The sequence below is a fragment of the Rhopalosiphum maidis genome, chromosome 2 (genome assembly GCF_003676215.2).
Source record: "Rhopalosiphum maidis isolate BTI-1 chromosome 2, ASM367621v3, whole genome shotgun sequence".
Lineage (NCBI taxonomy): Eukaryota > Metazoa > Arthropoda > Insecta > Hemiptera > Aphididae > Rhopalosiphum > Rhopalosiphum maidis.
This window is the reverse complement of record NC_040878.1, coordinates 2,058,975-2,076,183: the sequence shown is the minus strand read 5'-3', so window position 1 is coordinate 2,076,183 and position 17,209 is coordinate 2,058,975. Positions and strand designations below refer to the sequence as shown.

The 17,209-nt window shown below is 26.5% G+C and overlaps 1 protein-coding gene across 1 annotated transcript; it reads right to left on the bottom strand.

Annotated features, from left to right (window-relative positions):
• Positions 1–2,247: 2,247 nt before the first annotated feature.
• LOC113551694 (glucose dehydrogenase [FAD, quinone]-like) lies at positions 2,248–17,056 on the bottom strand. The gene is made up of 7 exons (XM_026954091.1): positions 16,959–17,056; positions 12,921–13,368; positions 11,919–12,174; positions 9,190–9,347; positions 7,254–7,804; positions 6,720–6,985; positions 2,248–3,349 (listed from the first exon to the last, which is right to left on the bottom strand). Exons 2-7 carry the CDS (start codon positions 13,302–13,304, stop codon positions 2,961–2,963), a joined length of 2,004 nt encoding a protein of 667 aa, XP_026809892.1. The 5' UTR covers positions 13,305–13,368; positions 16,959–17,056; the 3' UTR covers positions 2,248–2,960.
• Between the last annotated feature and the right edge of the window lie 153 nt (positions 17,057–17,209).

Sequence of the window (17,209 nt, the reverse complement as noted above, 5' to 3'; positions counted from 1 at the left end):
TATTCTTAAAAACGTATTCCGCTGATTTATTATATTTTTCTAAGTTCAAATTATTATCACCACATAGATTTTATATTTTATATTTCAGACATAGGTACGTACTAGTAAGACATATAACTCTATTTTATGATTTTTTCTGAGGTAGAATTATAAATGATACAAATTAAAAATTAAAATATTAAAATATGTATTAATATTATATGGTTACTGAATACGATAATATGAATAGAAATAAAAGATTAAAATTTAGAATAATTAAATAGGTATCTAATAACGTGTACTACTTATTATTATATAAAATGTATAATATTATAATATTTAGGCACATTATTACGAGGATCCGGTTTTAGCCAATTTATGTTTGCACTATGTTGTATAATGTAAAAGTAGAAAATGTTATATGTTCAAGTTTAATTCATATTGATGTACAAATAATGAGTAATAGATAAACTGTATTTGTAAATTAAAAATATAAATTTAGTATTCTCTAGGGTTATACTATTATCCCGAATTCATGACCATAATCTTATTATGTTAGCATAATTCTATAATATAGAAATATAATTCCACATTGAAAACATTTTGTAAAACGACAAATGCACTTTAGAAGGTACTCAATACTCATTACCTGTTCAATTAAATTATCATATATTTAGATATTTAATAGAAAAATAAAATTAGGGGAAAAGCTATGAGAAATAACTATGTTGCATATTAATTATTATTATTATGAATAAAACACATACCGACATACATAGTACTTTTATTATGTAAGACTATAATTGGTATTAAAAGTATAATGCTATCATCTCAAACATACGTTTGTTAAATATTAAAATGACTAGATAGTACCTACTTTAGAAGATATAGGACGAATAAAAAATAATTTTAACGGATTGGTAACCTAACCTAACCTGGATTGGTTTTAAAAATAATGTACTGCGTGAATGGGATCAACGTATTTCGGTTTTAATTGACTTGAAATATACAATATTTATATTTATCGAGTATAAAACACGCAGGTTAGATTAGTTACGATATACTAGAAACAACTGCCCAATTTGCAAGCTAATGCCAAAGCTAGCATTTTGTATACCTGTCTTTATTTCTTTAAATGTTGATAAGTTAGAGAGTGTTATAGATTTTTTTTAATGTAGTCAATACGTGTCATGATTTAATCTATATGAACTATAAAAATACTACAACCAAATTATTTTAACAATTCTTTGTTGTTTTTTTTTCATTTCATTATCAATCTAATACTTATTATATTATAAACATAATACGTATTTCCATACAGTTTACTAAGATTTTGAGTTTTCTATATTTCTTATGAATTTCTATAATATTTTTATATTATTATATTATTTTTTAATTTAAAACGAACTAAACAATAAAGTATAAATAAATACATGCTGTTTTGACCTGTTTCTGTTATTTTCTGCAGTTTGCACTGAATTAAGCGATTTCTGCTTCATCACGAATCATGTATAATATATTGCAATACCTACTTATTATTACGGTCACGATAAAATTAAAAAGAAAAACTACGTAACTTGTATACCTAATAATAGGATACATATTATTCAACTAACAACTGTATGTTGATAAGATGCACATTTTTATCTTTAAATCTTTTACAGAAACTTCGTATTGTTAGTTTTATATTGTATTCAGTAATAAATTATTGTAGGTATAAATGTATAATAAAATAATTTATACATAAAAACTATGATAGCCTAAAAACACGGATTAGTGCATACTTTTTGATTATAACTTATACGTTTTTACTTATTACCCGTATTAATTATTAAATATTTTCACTAAAATTAATAATTACTATACTTAAATTTAGTGCACTGTACAACATAATTTCTTAAACTATAATATAATATATGAGTATTTGCAGACATTTAAACATAGACATATCTTCTCTGTATTTTGTTTTATTTATTTGTCGTCCTATTTATGCAATTTTTTCGAAAAAAAAAGATCCTATCGATATCCCTTTGCGTTAATTCGTTTGTGTAATAGATAAATTTTACAGAATGGTCAGACAGAGATCACCTTTAAGAAGATGCCACATCACTTGTAATTTACCTATGAACATGGTTTTGCACGGAACAGACTAATATCTTAAGTCAGTATTCACATTAGTTTAACTAAATTTTTACTTAACATACAGAAGACATTTACATAATATGTCGAATCGAATCATTTTTATTATTATTATTATTTTTTTTTTTTTTGATAGCTTAAAGACAATAGCATTCATTTATCCATACAGATTAATTAACGTTTCTTTATGTTCATTAAAAATTATCGTGTTTTGGTATCAATAAAATAAAAAAGTAGTGTGAAAATTCGGTTAAGTTATATCTACTGTAAATAATGTACTTACTCGTAAGTTTGTCCTGTGTGAAACCGTTTTCCTTTACAATACAATATTATTACGCAATAATCAACAGCTGTTGTTATAACTGACATGGGATCACTTTTAAAATACTTTTAATTAGTATCTAAATATATTTAAGATTAAACATAATATTTTAATTCTTCTCAAATTGCATTAAAACTGCCTATATCAAACCCTTTTAAGTGGTGAGTGCGCGGAGTCGTCTTAACTAGATAACGTCAACCATGCACGGGTTGTCTCCGTCTTACAAACGTACAGCATAACACATATTTGTTCATCGGAAATGTTAGTTTTAATATAAGAACGGATGTTCGTTTTTAGTTTTTTCGATATTTTAAGCTAATTACACACAACCAATTCTGATGAACGGAAATTTTCTATTCCACAAAGTTTGTAAACCAAAGTCAACACATGCATGGGTAGCATCCTCTCAAAAGTAGTCCAAAAAAGAAAATGACTACTTTTTGGAGTCGACAGCCATGGGTCTCGCCGTCGAAGACAATAATGCCATACAATATGTAATAATAAGATACCACGCATCTCGTTATTCCTTGACGACAGCTCCGTTGTCGTGATGCTGATGCCATTTATCCTTGATCATGTCAGACGCCTTTTCCGCAATCATTATGGTCGGCGCGTTCGTGTTTCCCCGGACAATAGTGGGCATGATGGAAGCATCTACCACCCTGAGACCTGCAACCCCGTGCACGCGCAGTTCCGGGTCGACGACGGCGTCGTCGTCTTGTTCCGGTCCCATCTTGCACGTGCCAACCGGATGGTATATGGTGGCCGTGTACTCGGTGGCCACACACGCCCAGTACTCGTCCGAGCCGAACTTATATTTTTTGCAAGCCTTTGCCGGCACGTTGACTAACATGGCACCTATTTTACGCATTGACTCCGTGTTCACCAGATTCGCTGCGATTTTCATACCTGCACATATTATTTAATATTAAAAACAATTCTCAGGCGATGTCATGATATACATAAAATAAAATATTAATAATTAATATAGGTAATAATTATATTTTAATACACCGCAAATATATATATATATATTTATAATACAGGGTATGCTTCCTGTTCTTCTGTTAAGGTAATACGTCAAAACAATATCATCAGCAAACCTATTTTTATACCATTGAGGATATTAATAAACCCTTCAAATGTCTTTCTTAATACAATTTTATCTCCTATCATCAATTTGAAATACCTACTATTTTTATTTAATAATGCTGTAATAAGCTACTTTGTATACACATATTTTAATATTATTCATTTTTATATTGCGCAAGACTCTAGCCTCTGTAACCACTAAATTCTAGTTACGCTCATGGACATGATATCTCTTCTATCCAGATGATATAATATATTTTACTAATGAAAACTATGATGTACAATTATCGAACATTTTTTACTTTGTGTATTACTATATTTCTTATTAGATGAATCTAATAACAACTTTTTTTTTTTACATAAGTCGTAATTATGTGTGATTGCTTTGGTGCTATTGGAATATACTAGTACACTAGAGTGTGGCAGTGACAAAAAAATCCTAATTCCTATCAATATTTCACACATTCTTCGTAATATATATGTAGTATTTAATATTTTTAATTTTAAATAAAATTTTACCGATGAGGAAAATATCCGGTCAAAAATCAGATATCTTAAACAAAAATATTAAAAAGTATTCAATAAGCTTATCATAGATATTATGTATTATTCAAACATTATTTATTATCAGCTGTTAACCTTTGATATAAAAAATGTTTTCAGGGTGTTGACAGTATGAAAATAAAATTAATTAAAATTTAAAAAAAAAATAATATATCTAAAAATAAAAAATTTTACCAACTTCCTCTTCGAGAATCGTATATAACTACCTAACCTATATTGAATTTATATGGATACGGTATTTTATACTCCAAATAAGAACCAACCAGCAAAAAGTCACCTGTTAAGTGTTTTAGGTACTCAAACTCAATGTTTTATAAGATTTAATATTTTAAAATTTCTAAAATTAATTATATGGAAATATTTGTTCTGAAGTCCAAATACAAAGTTTTTACATGAAAAAAAATTAAATGCATTTTCTCTAATTTACCGGCAGGGTCAATTCCAAATCATACATTAACACTATTCGCAACGATAAGATATTAAAAATAACATAAATAATATTAATTTTGTATATCTACATTGTGTACTTGTGTAACGAGAAATTATTTATTAACACGCAATTACATAGTAGACTGTGGTAATTTATTATAATTCATAATGTTTTGATGGGAGATGACAATGCCTTTTTGAAATTAAAGAATTTTATTATGATATTACACACACGCACATTCACGTGTGGATATGTACATTGTAAAATAGTCAACTGGATACTGTTAACCTGATTTTAGCACTAGAAAACTAGTCATTAAGTCAGTACGAATCGCAGTTTAAGAGGATGAACATTACTTGACAAAATGGTTACTATTACATAGTATAAAAACACTATGATGGTGACCTAAAACGTTACGTAATTACTAATGAGTAATTATTTCGATGAATGTTCGGTTTTGCAAATGTTTCGATTAAGCACCGTCTATGATAATATTATACAGCATATGTAAATAAATAACAGTGTTATATTTGAAAATGTACATTTACGTCAACGACTTCATTAAGTATTTAACGGGTATACATTTTAAAAAACTGGGTTAAGAAGAAGCAATCCTAACTTAAATTAGAGATTGTTTTAATCGTAGTTGCCACATTTTATATTTTAAGGTAAGTACCTTATGTGATTGCGAAAATCGATTATGGTAACAATTATTATCAATATTTTTGTTTTCATTTTTTATTTTATGTTATTTCTGACAAGCTTAGTTTCATTTCTACTGTATCAAAATAATACTTTATATGCAATACTAGCTGCATAGTCTGACTACGTCAAGAAAAAAATTAAAAAACATAAAGTACAACGCTACATCGAATCGGTATTATCGATATAATATATTGGTTTTAATTTACCTTAATTCGCGACAAATTGGTATCGGTATACCTCGTTTTATGAACTAATAACCGAGATGGGCTAAGTTATAGCAATTGGTATATTTTGTAACGTATTATAAACTACTCTACATTTTTCCGATACTACTAAAAACAGTCGCTAACATTTTCGTAAAAATCGTAGTTTTTTGAATTTAAGAGCTATAAACAATAAATAATAATACGAATATAAAGTAGGTAATTTATTTTTTTGTTATATATAATTTTGAGTAACAAACAATAAATTAAAGTTGTTTTATTTTATTTAAAATCAAATTCGTACATACACATGGTTTGTCGGCTAGTCCGTATACTATTTTTTCATTTGTTTCTGTAACCAATAGCAATGTTAAATATAAATTAACAACTATATTCGATTTTCGTGGCCCTAAACGAAATTCATGTTTGAGCCAAGTTGTAAAGTATGAAGGTCGAAAAATATGCTTAAACACCCTGTGAGTCTCAATAAATCTATGAATAAAACTTTTTCATTGAAGTCTAATATAGATATTTTCTGAGATTAGTCATTAGTAAAAACTCATATCATATTATAAATAATATTAAACAAAATATTGAAATTTTAATTCGTATCTGATGAAATGATTTTAGATATAATTATATAAAGAAAAAAACTCAAATTGTATATATCATATTTATGATGCATTACATCAATGTAGTTAAGCTGAGACTTAGACCAATCAATACTATTATTATTTCAATATTAAAACTATTATTGTATTATAGTAGCGATTAATATTGCATTTGAATTAAATTAATATTATTATTTGAACACTAACAAGATATTATAGTGTAGACAAAAATATCACAGTTCATAAATTATTATATAATGAAACTATTTATTCCAACCAATAATTTAATAGTATTACGATTGATTATAAAACATGTTCTATAGGTACTTATAGTCATTAAAAATAAATATAACATAAGAATTCTATCTAATATACCTTTATTACTGTAAAATGGGTTAAAATAATTGGTACGTTCCCGTTAACTATTAAATTATAATTAATAAATATTTAATTCTAGTTTGTTGTTTGATACTGTTATATCATAAGAAAACGAATATTCAAAAAAAAACCGTGCTAACTATTATATAATATGACTAATGTTTTTATTTTTAAAATGTATCTGTGAATAGTTTATGACAATAATATTTAATATGGACATTTCCAGTGTTTATCTGTGGATTTTAATTTATATTATAGCTACGTATATAATAGATGTGTTATATTATTTATATTACCTTCAACAAGTATTTCAAGATCGTTCCCTTTAGTAAAGAAACGTGGATAAATCAGTGGTTGACCCCATATTGGATGAGTATGGTTGAGTAATATATACCCTCTACTTTTTGGCTTCAACAATATCGGTCTTACATTAATCGCTTCGTAATAAGAAACAGGAGACATAGCGAATTTTGTGGCATTTGCGGGGTCGAGAATCCAATCTTTCTCGTTACTATTATCAAATGCATAATTTATGTCCGGGAGATCCGGTGAATCTTCATATCTATAAGGAATATTGTCAAATGTATGTTAGTACATGATAGTGTTTCTTAAAAGTGTTTATGGGAATATTGAAAAATAATAAAAAATAAAAAATAATAAATAAAAATAATAATATTGATATAATAATTAGTATTATTAATAATTGTATTAATATGCAACAATATAAGATGTCAACCACAAACGAATAATGTGTTGCGTTCAAGTGCGCCGTATAACGACAGTGTAAAACAGTATTTTTGTGTAATAATAATTTACTATAACCAGCGTACTTTGTCTGAAGGAATACGCCACATTGTAATGGGCCAGTGGCCGCCAAAGGACCTTTTCGTTTTTTTTTGTACAAAATAGCGTCTTCCTTTTTCTCTTTGAGTGGTTTGTCAGTGGCGGTTTTTTTCACGCGTATTACAATACCGTCGCTCGTGACATGGTCCTGTAGATTCTTACCGACAGGCAAATTCTTCACCACTTTAATGTTCATCTTCTCCAAGTGTTTTTTGGGCCCGATACCGGAAAGCATCAGTATTTTAGGCGAGTTTAGACTGCCGGCACTCAGAATCACTTCTTTTTTCGCGAATACCGTTCTTATTTTATTCTTATACAAAAACTCCACCCCAATAGCACGTTTCTTTTCAATCAATACCCTAGTGACGTGTGCGTCTGTTAGAACAGTTAGGTTTTTCCGTTTTTTTCTAATCGGTCTTATGAACGCTTTATTGGTGCTCATCCGTTCGCCGTGCCTAGCCGTCGATTGTAAATGAGTCACACCTATTTGATTTTCGGCATTTACATCTACATAAGGCAAACCTTTCTCTTGCCATGCCTAAAACGATAATATAAATTACAATGAAATAATTGATTTAAACGTTAAAGATATATTTTGTTCTTGTAATATTACTCATAAAATGAATTACTTAATACAATTAAAAATTACTGGTAAGTGGTAGTTTATTTAATTATTTAATAAATATTATAAATAATTTAAAAATTTATAATATTATATTCTATATGAATAAAATAAGATAACTTAAACGTGTAACGATATAACAAAAATCTAAGTGGAGCAACAAATTTATTGACTTTACAATGATGTGTCTGCATTGTTTATTTTTTGTCTTTCATCGCCTTTTAGAGCAGTAAAAATTCTTAAATTTTCAACTTAAACATATTTTCTTGCAGCAAGTAAATTTACGTATAGTCGCTCTTTATGACGTCAAAAGTAATCTCTAAGTAATTTTCTCGATAACTAGGAAAAACAATAAAACGAAAATATAAAAATTTCTATAAAAAAGATTTTAGCAAAATCTATTTCCTTATTTATCTGTTATTTAAAAGGAATGATCGTAGATATTTGAAATGTTATTCAAATATTTATATTAATATTTTCTACGTACTATATAATTTTAAAAATATTTCGACTGTTTTTGAGTTATTTATAGTCATTTCACATTTTCAATGCTATTTTTTGGATTTTTATCTATTAATATTAATAACAAAAATTGTCACTAGATCGAAAAGATTGAAAATTTAACATAAGATTTCTCATAACACATTAGTGATTCATACTAAAACTAAAAAATCTAATTTTACTATTTAAACACAATTTTTGGTATAAATATTTAAAGTTTAAATTTAGATGGAATAAATTATTTAAAAGAAGAATAAAATGTGTTAGTTGTTTTGTTATAATTCAAAAATACTATGCGTGAGGAAATTAAAACTTTAATGTATATTATTATATTAGTATACAGTGATGTTTTCAAAATATTTTACTTTTTTTTTTATGTTATTGCCTATTTATATCACGAACTTATTTACACTGGTCTATGGTAAATCCCAATTGACTCAAAAATGAATAAGAAAAATATTATTATATAAATATGAAAATACTATTGAAACAATTAAATAATAATAATATAATATAATATAATAAATGCAATATTTTCTGCAAACGTAAATTCAAACTACATATTACTAACAGTAAAATAAATTACTAACATTATTAAAATAAATATATCAGAAAATATACTTAGTTTTTCGAATACAATGACTCATCATTGAATTCAAATTTAATGTATATATGTATTGAAATGACTTGCTCAATAACGATGCATAGGTACTTGACACCTACTGTACAACAGAGCAATTACCTACTTTCCCCCTTTTTTTTTATACCCAATATTTAGTGAACGTTAAAGCTTTTTATACCTTAATTAAAGATACCGCTGTAGGGTCTACATATGGAAACCATTCCACCGTAAGGTATCCACCTTTACCATGAAACTTCGGGTTTTTTTTATAAACTTCTGGATCTTCATTATCCTCGGATTTTTTAAAATAGTATAGGACTTCATCATATCCCCATCCTGAAAAAAAAAATATTTTTATAATATATAAATTTATATTACGATAAAAATTAAAGATATATTTATTAGCTTCTAATATGTTGTATCTATACGTACATAAAAAAATAAAAGTTTCTATTTTTCTTTTTTTTTACTTTGACCTCTATATACTAAAAAACTACTGGAACGTTTTTTAATAAAAACTTTATAAAGAAGATTTTCAGCTTCATTTTACAACCTATAATTTATACGAGTATACAATCTATGTATCTATAGAGTGGCTCATTAATAATTTTTTTTTTTTGGCTCACAACAATCGATTTTTTTTTTATATAAATAGCATTTTCAGTGAACACAAATAATAAAATAATTATCATGATTGGATATAATTCTCTGTGTTTTAGTGTATTTTATCATTTAAACATTTTAAACTATTAAAGCCATTCTATATGAATATAAAATTATGAAAAAGCTAATTAGTCGTTAAGTATGTTGAAGTTTATAAACTAAAAAAATACTCGAAAGATTTTAGCAAAACAAAAACAATTATAAAAATAGATTGTAATATATAGATGTTTGGGTAATATATTAGTCGAGATATATCTAAATTACGAATAATATGCAAATTCGCAGTTTTTGACCAAGTGTTACCAAATTATATATATGTACATATTATTTTAGACCCTAGACGGATCGTAAGAGTGTATTAGAATATAAGCCACGAATAACAACTATCATGTATAAAATTCAAAGTATATAATATCAAAATAAAAAAAATATTTAACTGATTTTTACGATTCGGGGGAGATTTCAGATTATAAATTATGAACCAGTTATCTTATAGTGGCTTACCCGCTATTATTACCGGTAAAAATATATATCTTAGTATAAATCTATTATACTTATACATATTTATATATTTATATTAGCTGTATAACCTGAATTCTTCCGGAATATAATGAAAAAACATAAAATATGGCAATATCAGTAATATACCGGTTTTAGTGAACCTTGATTCACGAGCAAATCAGCATCGATGCAATCACACGTTATAAACTAATTTTTAATCTGAGACAGATTGGATAAAGCATTTGGTATATTAATAAACGTTATATAGTAATAAACCACTTTCTAAACTTTACTGATATCTCTAAAAGAAATGTATGTAATTTCATCAAAATTTGTTTCGGAGTCTACAAGCATAAGGGCATTGTCTTGCTATTGTACTTTTGAATAACAAACACATAGATTATTTTCTTTCATTAAAAAAGCAGATTTTATTTATTTTTTCTTTAACCAATGATAACCCTATGCATGAACAAAAAATTATTCGATTTTTGTGAACCAAAATTAAATTCATGTTTGGACCATCGTATAGAGTATATAGGTTGAAAAAGAAGCGTATAACAACCTCAAAGTCTTGGAGAATTTATTGATATATTAAACTTTTATTGAAATCGTTCCAGTAGTTTCTATCAGGTCAGCTGTTAGTAAGACAATATATTATGTAGGTAGGTACCTATATATTGAATAGTAATTATAAATAATATGTTCATTATCAATACCATACAAGAAAAAATAAATCCTCAAAATATATAAATTATCACCATATATAACATAGCCGCCTGAGAATCAAGTTAAAAGAAACAATCAACTGTTCACGGCCATCAATAGGTATACAATAAATACACACGGAGCATCTTATTCCCATAAGAATGACGTAATTTTGATGATACTTTCTTTTGACACGCCCTGAGATATGACGATCAAACGGATTTGAACGTATTATGTACATACTCGTAATATCGAATTATCAAAAAACTGTACGAGTATGATTTTTTTTTTTTTTTTTAGGTACTATTATTAGTCTCACGCAGGTTGGTTCTTACCACAAAATAACATGTTTTTAAAAAATAAAAAGTGTTATATAACAATAAGCTATACAACGCATGAACGCAAACATTATAGTGTATACATATTTAAACATTATGGTAGAAACGTGGGTGTATATCATCATCCATCGCCATTATACTCTGATGACAGGTTTCATAATAATTTAAAGATCGTATTTATGGTAAAAAAAAAACATATAAACATAAATTACAGTATAAATAACATAATATCATACACCTTATTAAATACGTAAAATAATATGATGGCTTACTGATAAATGATATTCCGTATTTAAGTTATCCCAAATAAAACCCATCATATTGTGTTATTACCATCAAAAAGTGATTATTAACTATTCATCTTAATAAAAGTGTTTTAGAACAGTGTAAAATGTTATATTATTTACAATACGCTATGTTAAATCCAACTAAATAAAACATATCTACATAATACATAATTAATACCAATGTTTCGTAATACTGTTAGGTATAATATTATCTATCTATAATATAATTATATGAGTTTATTATAAAATATATATAAATATAAATACTGATGGCATATGTTTAAATTGAATATATTAATAGAAAAGAAAAAAGAAAATAAGATGTTACGTATTCATTTCAGACCAGTGAAACTGTACATGTGAAATGTATAATATGGTGTTATATTTATATACTTATCTGATAATGTACGTACCGTCATTGCCCATACGTTCCCATTCATTATAATCTTCCATATTGCCTCGAGTATAAATCATATAGTTGATCGTGCTTGACCCGCCCATTACTTTACCCCTAGCCCAATCACAAACACCTCCTGGTCTAGACCTACACATGTGTTCATCAGGCTGTGTTGTATAATTCCAATCGATCTTGCTTCCCAATTGTAAAGGTGCAAGACCTGGCACAGAAGAAAATTCGGGTTCCTCAATACCGGCTTCGAGTAGTAATACCTATTGAAATGCAAAAACAATACTATAGTTATTAATTAATGACATATTGTTTAATGAATCAATAGTGTAATTTTGATTGTAAGATATGCCCATATATTATAGCAAACTATAATATTATTCACTAAGAATATTAAATATTTTTGAAGTTATTACTATATCGTATCCTGTTGTTTTTAATGTTGTACATAAACTAATAGCAAATTCAACTATGTCAACAAAATATAAAAGTAATTCACAAGTCTATAGTAACAGATATTTTTTATTTTTTTGTCATATTTATTTTTCATATGTACAATCTGTATAAAATATATTTAAAATAAGCACAATAGATGGAAGGATATATAATAGGTCAAGGTTGGCTTGAGTGAAGGAGCACTTCGTTATTAACAGATGTAAACTTTAAATGGTAAAAAAATGTATTTTATAATTTTATAAGGCAATAATTGAGGAGAACCCCCCTCCCTCTTCATCATTTCATCATGATTCAACCACTTTTCAGGAAAAATTATGAAGTACCTTTACAGTCATCCAACATCTTAGGGGTAGTTGCAACAATGTGATTGATTGTGGTTCTAGTGATATTTTATAATACCAATGTATAATATTATAATATTTAGATACCTACCAAGTAGGTACCAATATTTACAAAATAGGTAAGGCTTGAGTAAAGTATGAAATTCACGTTCTTTCAAAATCATTGTGGATCAGTTCCTGTAACTACTTAATGTAGCATAAAATATAGATACCTTCCAGTCTTTAATTTCCGACAATCTGTTGGCAACAACGCAGCCCGCTGACCCGGCACCGACAATCACGAAATCGTACTGTTCGTCCACCGCTCTTTTTCGCCTCTTATTCTGGAACACTGACATAAACATTTCACCGAACAGATGTTGATAACCATCCAAGAAATTCAAGTCGATCTGTGTGTCCGTGGTGGCGGATGATTCAATTAGTACATTTTTATCATTCGTCTTCGGCGGCCCGTCAACGGTGTATCCGAAGAGATGCATAAGAAACCGTAGAAACACGAAGTTCTCTGTATGACAGGCCGAAAGTGGCTTTCTGGTCTGTATACACATTTCCGACGAGTCTTTAGGCGTAAATGGCGTGGGGTAGTGTTTCGTCATGGTTTTCAGTAGTTTTGTCAAGTCTGTCAGCAATAACGGACGAATGATGTGACGATGAAATTCACTGTAAGAAACAAATACAAATATTACATAATATGTATGGGTACGAATTCCGATATTATATTTAAACATTTTTGTGACGTTCGAGTATACATAGAATAGCGCAATCGAGGTACTCATCAAACAAATACAAAACGGAGGGAAATAGGTAACCTCTCTGCAGTATATAGTTATAATAGATGTCGAGTGTACCCTGTCGAGTAAGTCACTGGTAATTTACGTGTTAGATTTGACTTCAACGATAAATCATTGCACATGAAAAACGATTTTGATCGAAGATGATCTGTCAGCAAATATTACTAAATACATTTGATGACATACTAGCTAGATTACTCGCTTTCGCTCATGTACAGTTTTGAAATAAATTGTTACAGCTATTTGATTTAACTCATTTTATACATGAGGTGAAAAATAATTATTTACTTATTATTTAAATTACTTTGTATGTGTTCAATTCATAATATGCACATGGTTTTTTTTATTATGATTGAAAATTTATTGTTTGCTTCTAAAATTTGTTTCCTAACCTTATTTTTCCAATTAATAATATTGCTATAACATAATATTTATTGTCCTATGTGTTTGTATTTTTTATACCATATTTCTAGTAATAATAATAATATGATCTGCAACTAGCGATAACCATTAAAATCAACAATAATATAACATTATATTTTTTTGAGTCTAATAAAAGTACGTGTGAATTACACATAGAAACATATAAGGGGTTGAAAAAATAAGCTGAAAACATCATTAGAGTCTCAAAAAATCAATTTATATAAATTTTAGTAAAAATGGTCCAGTAATTTCTGGTATATAGAGGTCAAAGAAACAAATATTCATTTAGGTGTATATTGATATTATAATGCGTATAAAATCTTATAATATACATAACATTTTCAAGTCTCAACATATAACATTTTTGAAGTACAAAAAAATAACTAAAATTATTTTTATTTAATTTTGTTCATATTTGAACAAAAATACTTAAATAAAAAAAAACGTGCACATATATCTTCAAAAATGTTAAATAGATATTAAGCTAAATAGTATTTTATTGAAAGCTAAAAAAAAAAAGTTAATAAAAAAAATAGCTATTATAACAAGGTGTGAAATGTATTGCATTTTCAAGGTTTTTGACCGAACGAAAATATTCATCGATTTTTGTAGAGGAAAAAACTTGATACTGTCAATAAATAAGTTAAATAAATTCAAAATATTTTAAAAATCAAAACATTTATAGAAAAGCTAATATTTCAATATTTGGTATAATTTCAAGTACCTACAATTATTCATTTTTGAAATTCAACCAAATCATGCAGTATTTTCATTCATTCGAAAAGAGATGATAGACAAAAAAACATCATTATAAAATCAAAATAAAACCAATAAAATAAAATCAATAAAACCTCGGCTGAAAATCTAAAATAGTAATAATGATAAACCTAAAACTTATTAAACATGTATTAACTTAAATATTATAACTCGTACAGATTATGATACATAATAACTTATACTTTAAAATTTTACGACTGACTTATATGAGATATCTCATTTGTTATAAAATATTAGATACTTCAGTATATTATATTTATATACCATTATATTCCATTACCGTTTTTACATACACGCATTTTTATACCAAAACAATCGATTACATTTTATAGTCTAAACTCCAAACAATATATCGTCAAAAACCATCAAAAAACCAATGGTGATCGTATTCTTTTCGACCAATATTCATCTAATGGCCACCCGTGTCAAATTCAATTTCTACATATTTTCCTCGTTGCACAATTCATTATACCTATACATAAATACTTAAGGTTTACACAGAATACAACGTTTAACAGTATTTCTGCAACGTTTTTACGTTCAATTGCACATTTTACAGCAGTTTAATTTCTTCGTAGCCTACTTTTTCAATAATAGGTGCATATATTTTTTCCCAAATAAATATTTACAATTGATTTATTTATTTTATATATTTAGTATTTTAAATGGTTAGTGATTTTATATGCAACTCTTTATAGTATAATCAATAGTAAAAATCAACTATATTCTATAACGACTAACGATTAACGGATTTAACTTATAAATTATAACCGTTTATGGCCTGCATTAAGATTATTTCATTAGCACATTCGCCTTAAATAATCTACATTAAATTTAAAAGATTATATAAAAATAGAAACTAATAAATACTTAATTCATTGAAGTATATCATTTTTCAATTTATTTCCTAAAAATAACAACATTTATACAATATAGATAATATAGAATATAAATAATTAAAAATAAATGTTCATAACATAAAATTTAGGTAATATTATAAAACTATTTAAAATTTATTTCTCTATAAGAGGAATTCTAAATTGTTAAAGAAAAGTCTAAGTATATCAAATAAAACTGGAAAACTTACTCTATTGTAAAGTTTTGAGCGTGCTTTATAATTTATGAAGTCACTGTAATAGATTTTTTAAATTTAAATTCAATATTATGAATCATTATTGTATACAAAAAAAGAGATTTGGAGCGGAGACTTAGTATATCAGCCTATATATTTAAGAATATTTTATGATATATTTATATAAATAACTATAAATAATTTATTTTTCCATTAGAAAAACGGTTTGTTGAACTTAATAAATAGTTGAACTACTATTTATTAAGTTCAACATTTTGACAAAATTATCATGCATATCTTCGTATAAATTATATAATATTGTAATACCTATAACAATTTATAACTCAATATCACCCTACTACAGAATGATTTTAATAGTTTCGCTAATTAAATAGCTTAAAATTAATCTCGACATTCTATGAAGATTTCTTTGTGGATAGAAAATAATAATAAACGATTCGGAACAGTTAAGTCACCACGATAAACATTATTTGATTGACCACAAAATAACAGAAATCATTAGCGAAAATTTAATTTTTCTCTTTTAATATTCAATTTCACTAAAGTTGTTAAATCAAATAAATAAAAACAACTGTGTATATACCTATAAATATCTGATATTTTTAAATTGCCATAAGAAAAATTTAAATGAAACGTTTCGTATATTAAATTTTCAAGATTTTGATCAAGGAAATTTTTTGTCATCATTTATCAAAGAGAAAACTGAAAAATATTTATAAACAGTAAGTTAAGAAAAGTCAAAATATATTAAAAATTACACTATGTAGATAAAATATTTGGAAAAAACTGAAAATTTAAAAATACAAACATATTATATATAAATATTATCAAAAGCATTTTTTATTCTTCAAAAGTGATAACAAACAAAAAATCGTTTTTAATAAAACATCATTTCAAAACCAATTTATTATTAATCCCATTTAAAAGCATACATTGTATTAAATCTCTCTTATTTCACTTAAAATCTAAAAACTCTGTGTCTAAATATCGAAAAACTCTAGATCTATCCCTTCATCGTAGACATTTTTATTTATTTTCAGTACAGAGTCGTAAAAATATAATTATTCCATTTAAATAATATAAACATTTTAAGTATGATTTTGACCTAAACAATAAAGTGTTTTGAACTCTACTGAAATACATGTTATGATAAAATTTATTATTACCTTAATAATTGGACTTTTATTGTTGATAGTATTGAAATGTTTCACTAAAATACATAGAACAATTTAATTTTTACACGTAACATAAACTAAACAAAAGAATTATTTTTAAAAATGTAATGAACGAAAAACTACAAAATTAAAAATTAAACATTCCTCGTGATCCGCTCGATATAGATTGATCGTTTTGGTATTGCTGAACCAAGCGTGATATTTTTTTCCCTCCAAGTGTCAACAACATTCACGATAAAACC

What these genes read in the sequence shown, in the direction of transcription:
- LOC113551694 (XM_026954091.1), bottom strand. Translation starts at nt 13,304, where the DNA reads ATGACGAAACACTACCCCACGCCATTTACGCCTAAAGACTCGTCGGAA. An exon ending in CGGAAATTAAAGACTGGAAG is followed by an intron (nt 12,175 to 12,920) that starts GTATCTATATTT and finishes GCATTTCAATAG; the next exon opens with GTATTACTACTCGAAGCCGG. An exon ending in TCTTGAAATACTTGTTGAAG is followed by an intron (nt 3,350 to 6,719) that starts GTAATATAAATA and finishes TAATATGTGCAG; the next exon opens with GTATGAAAATCGCAGCGAAT.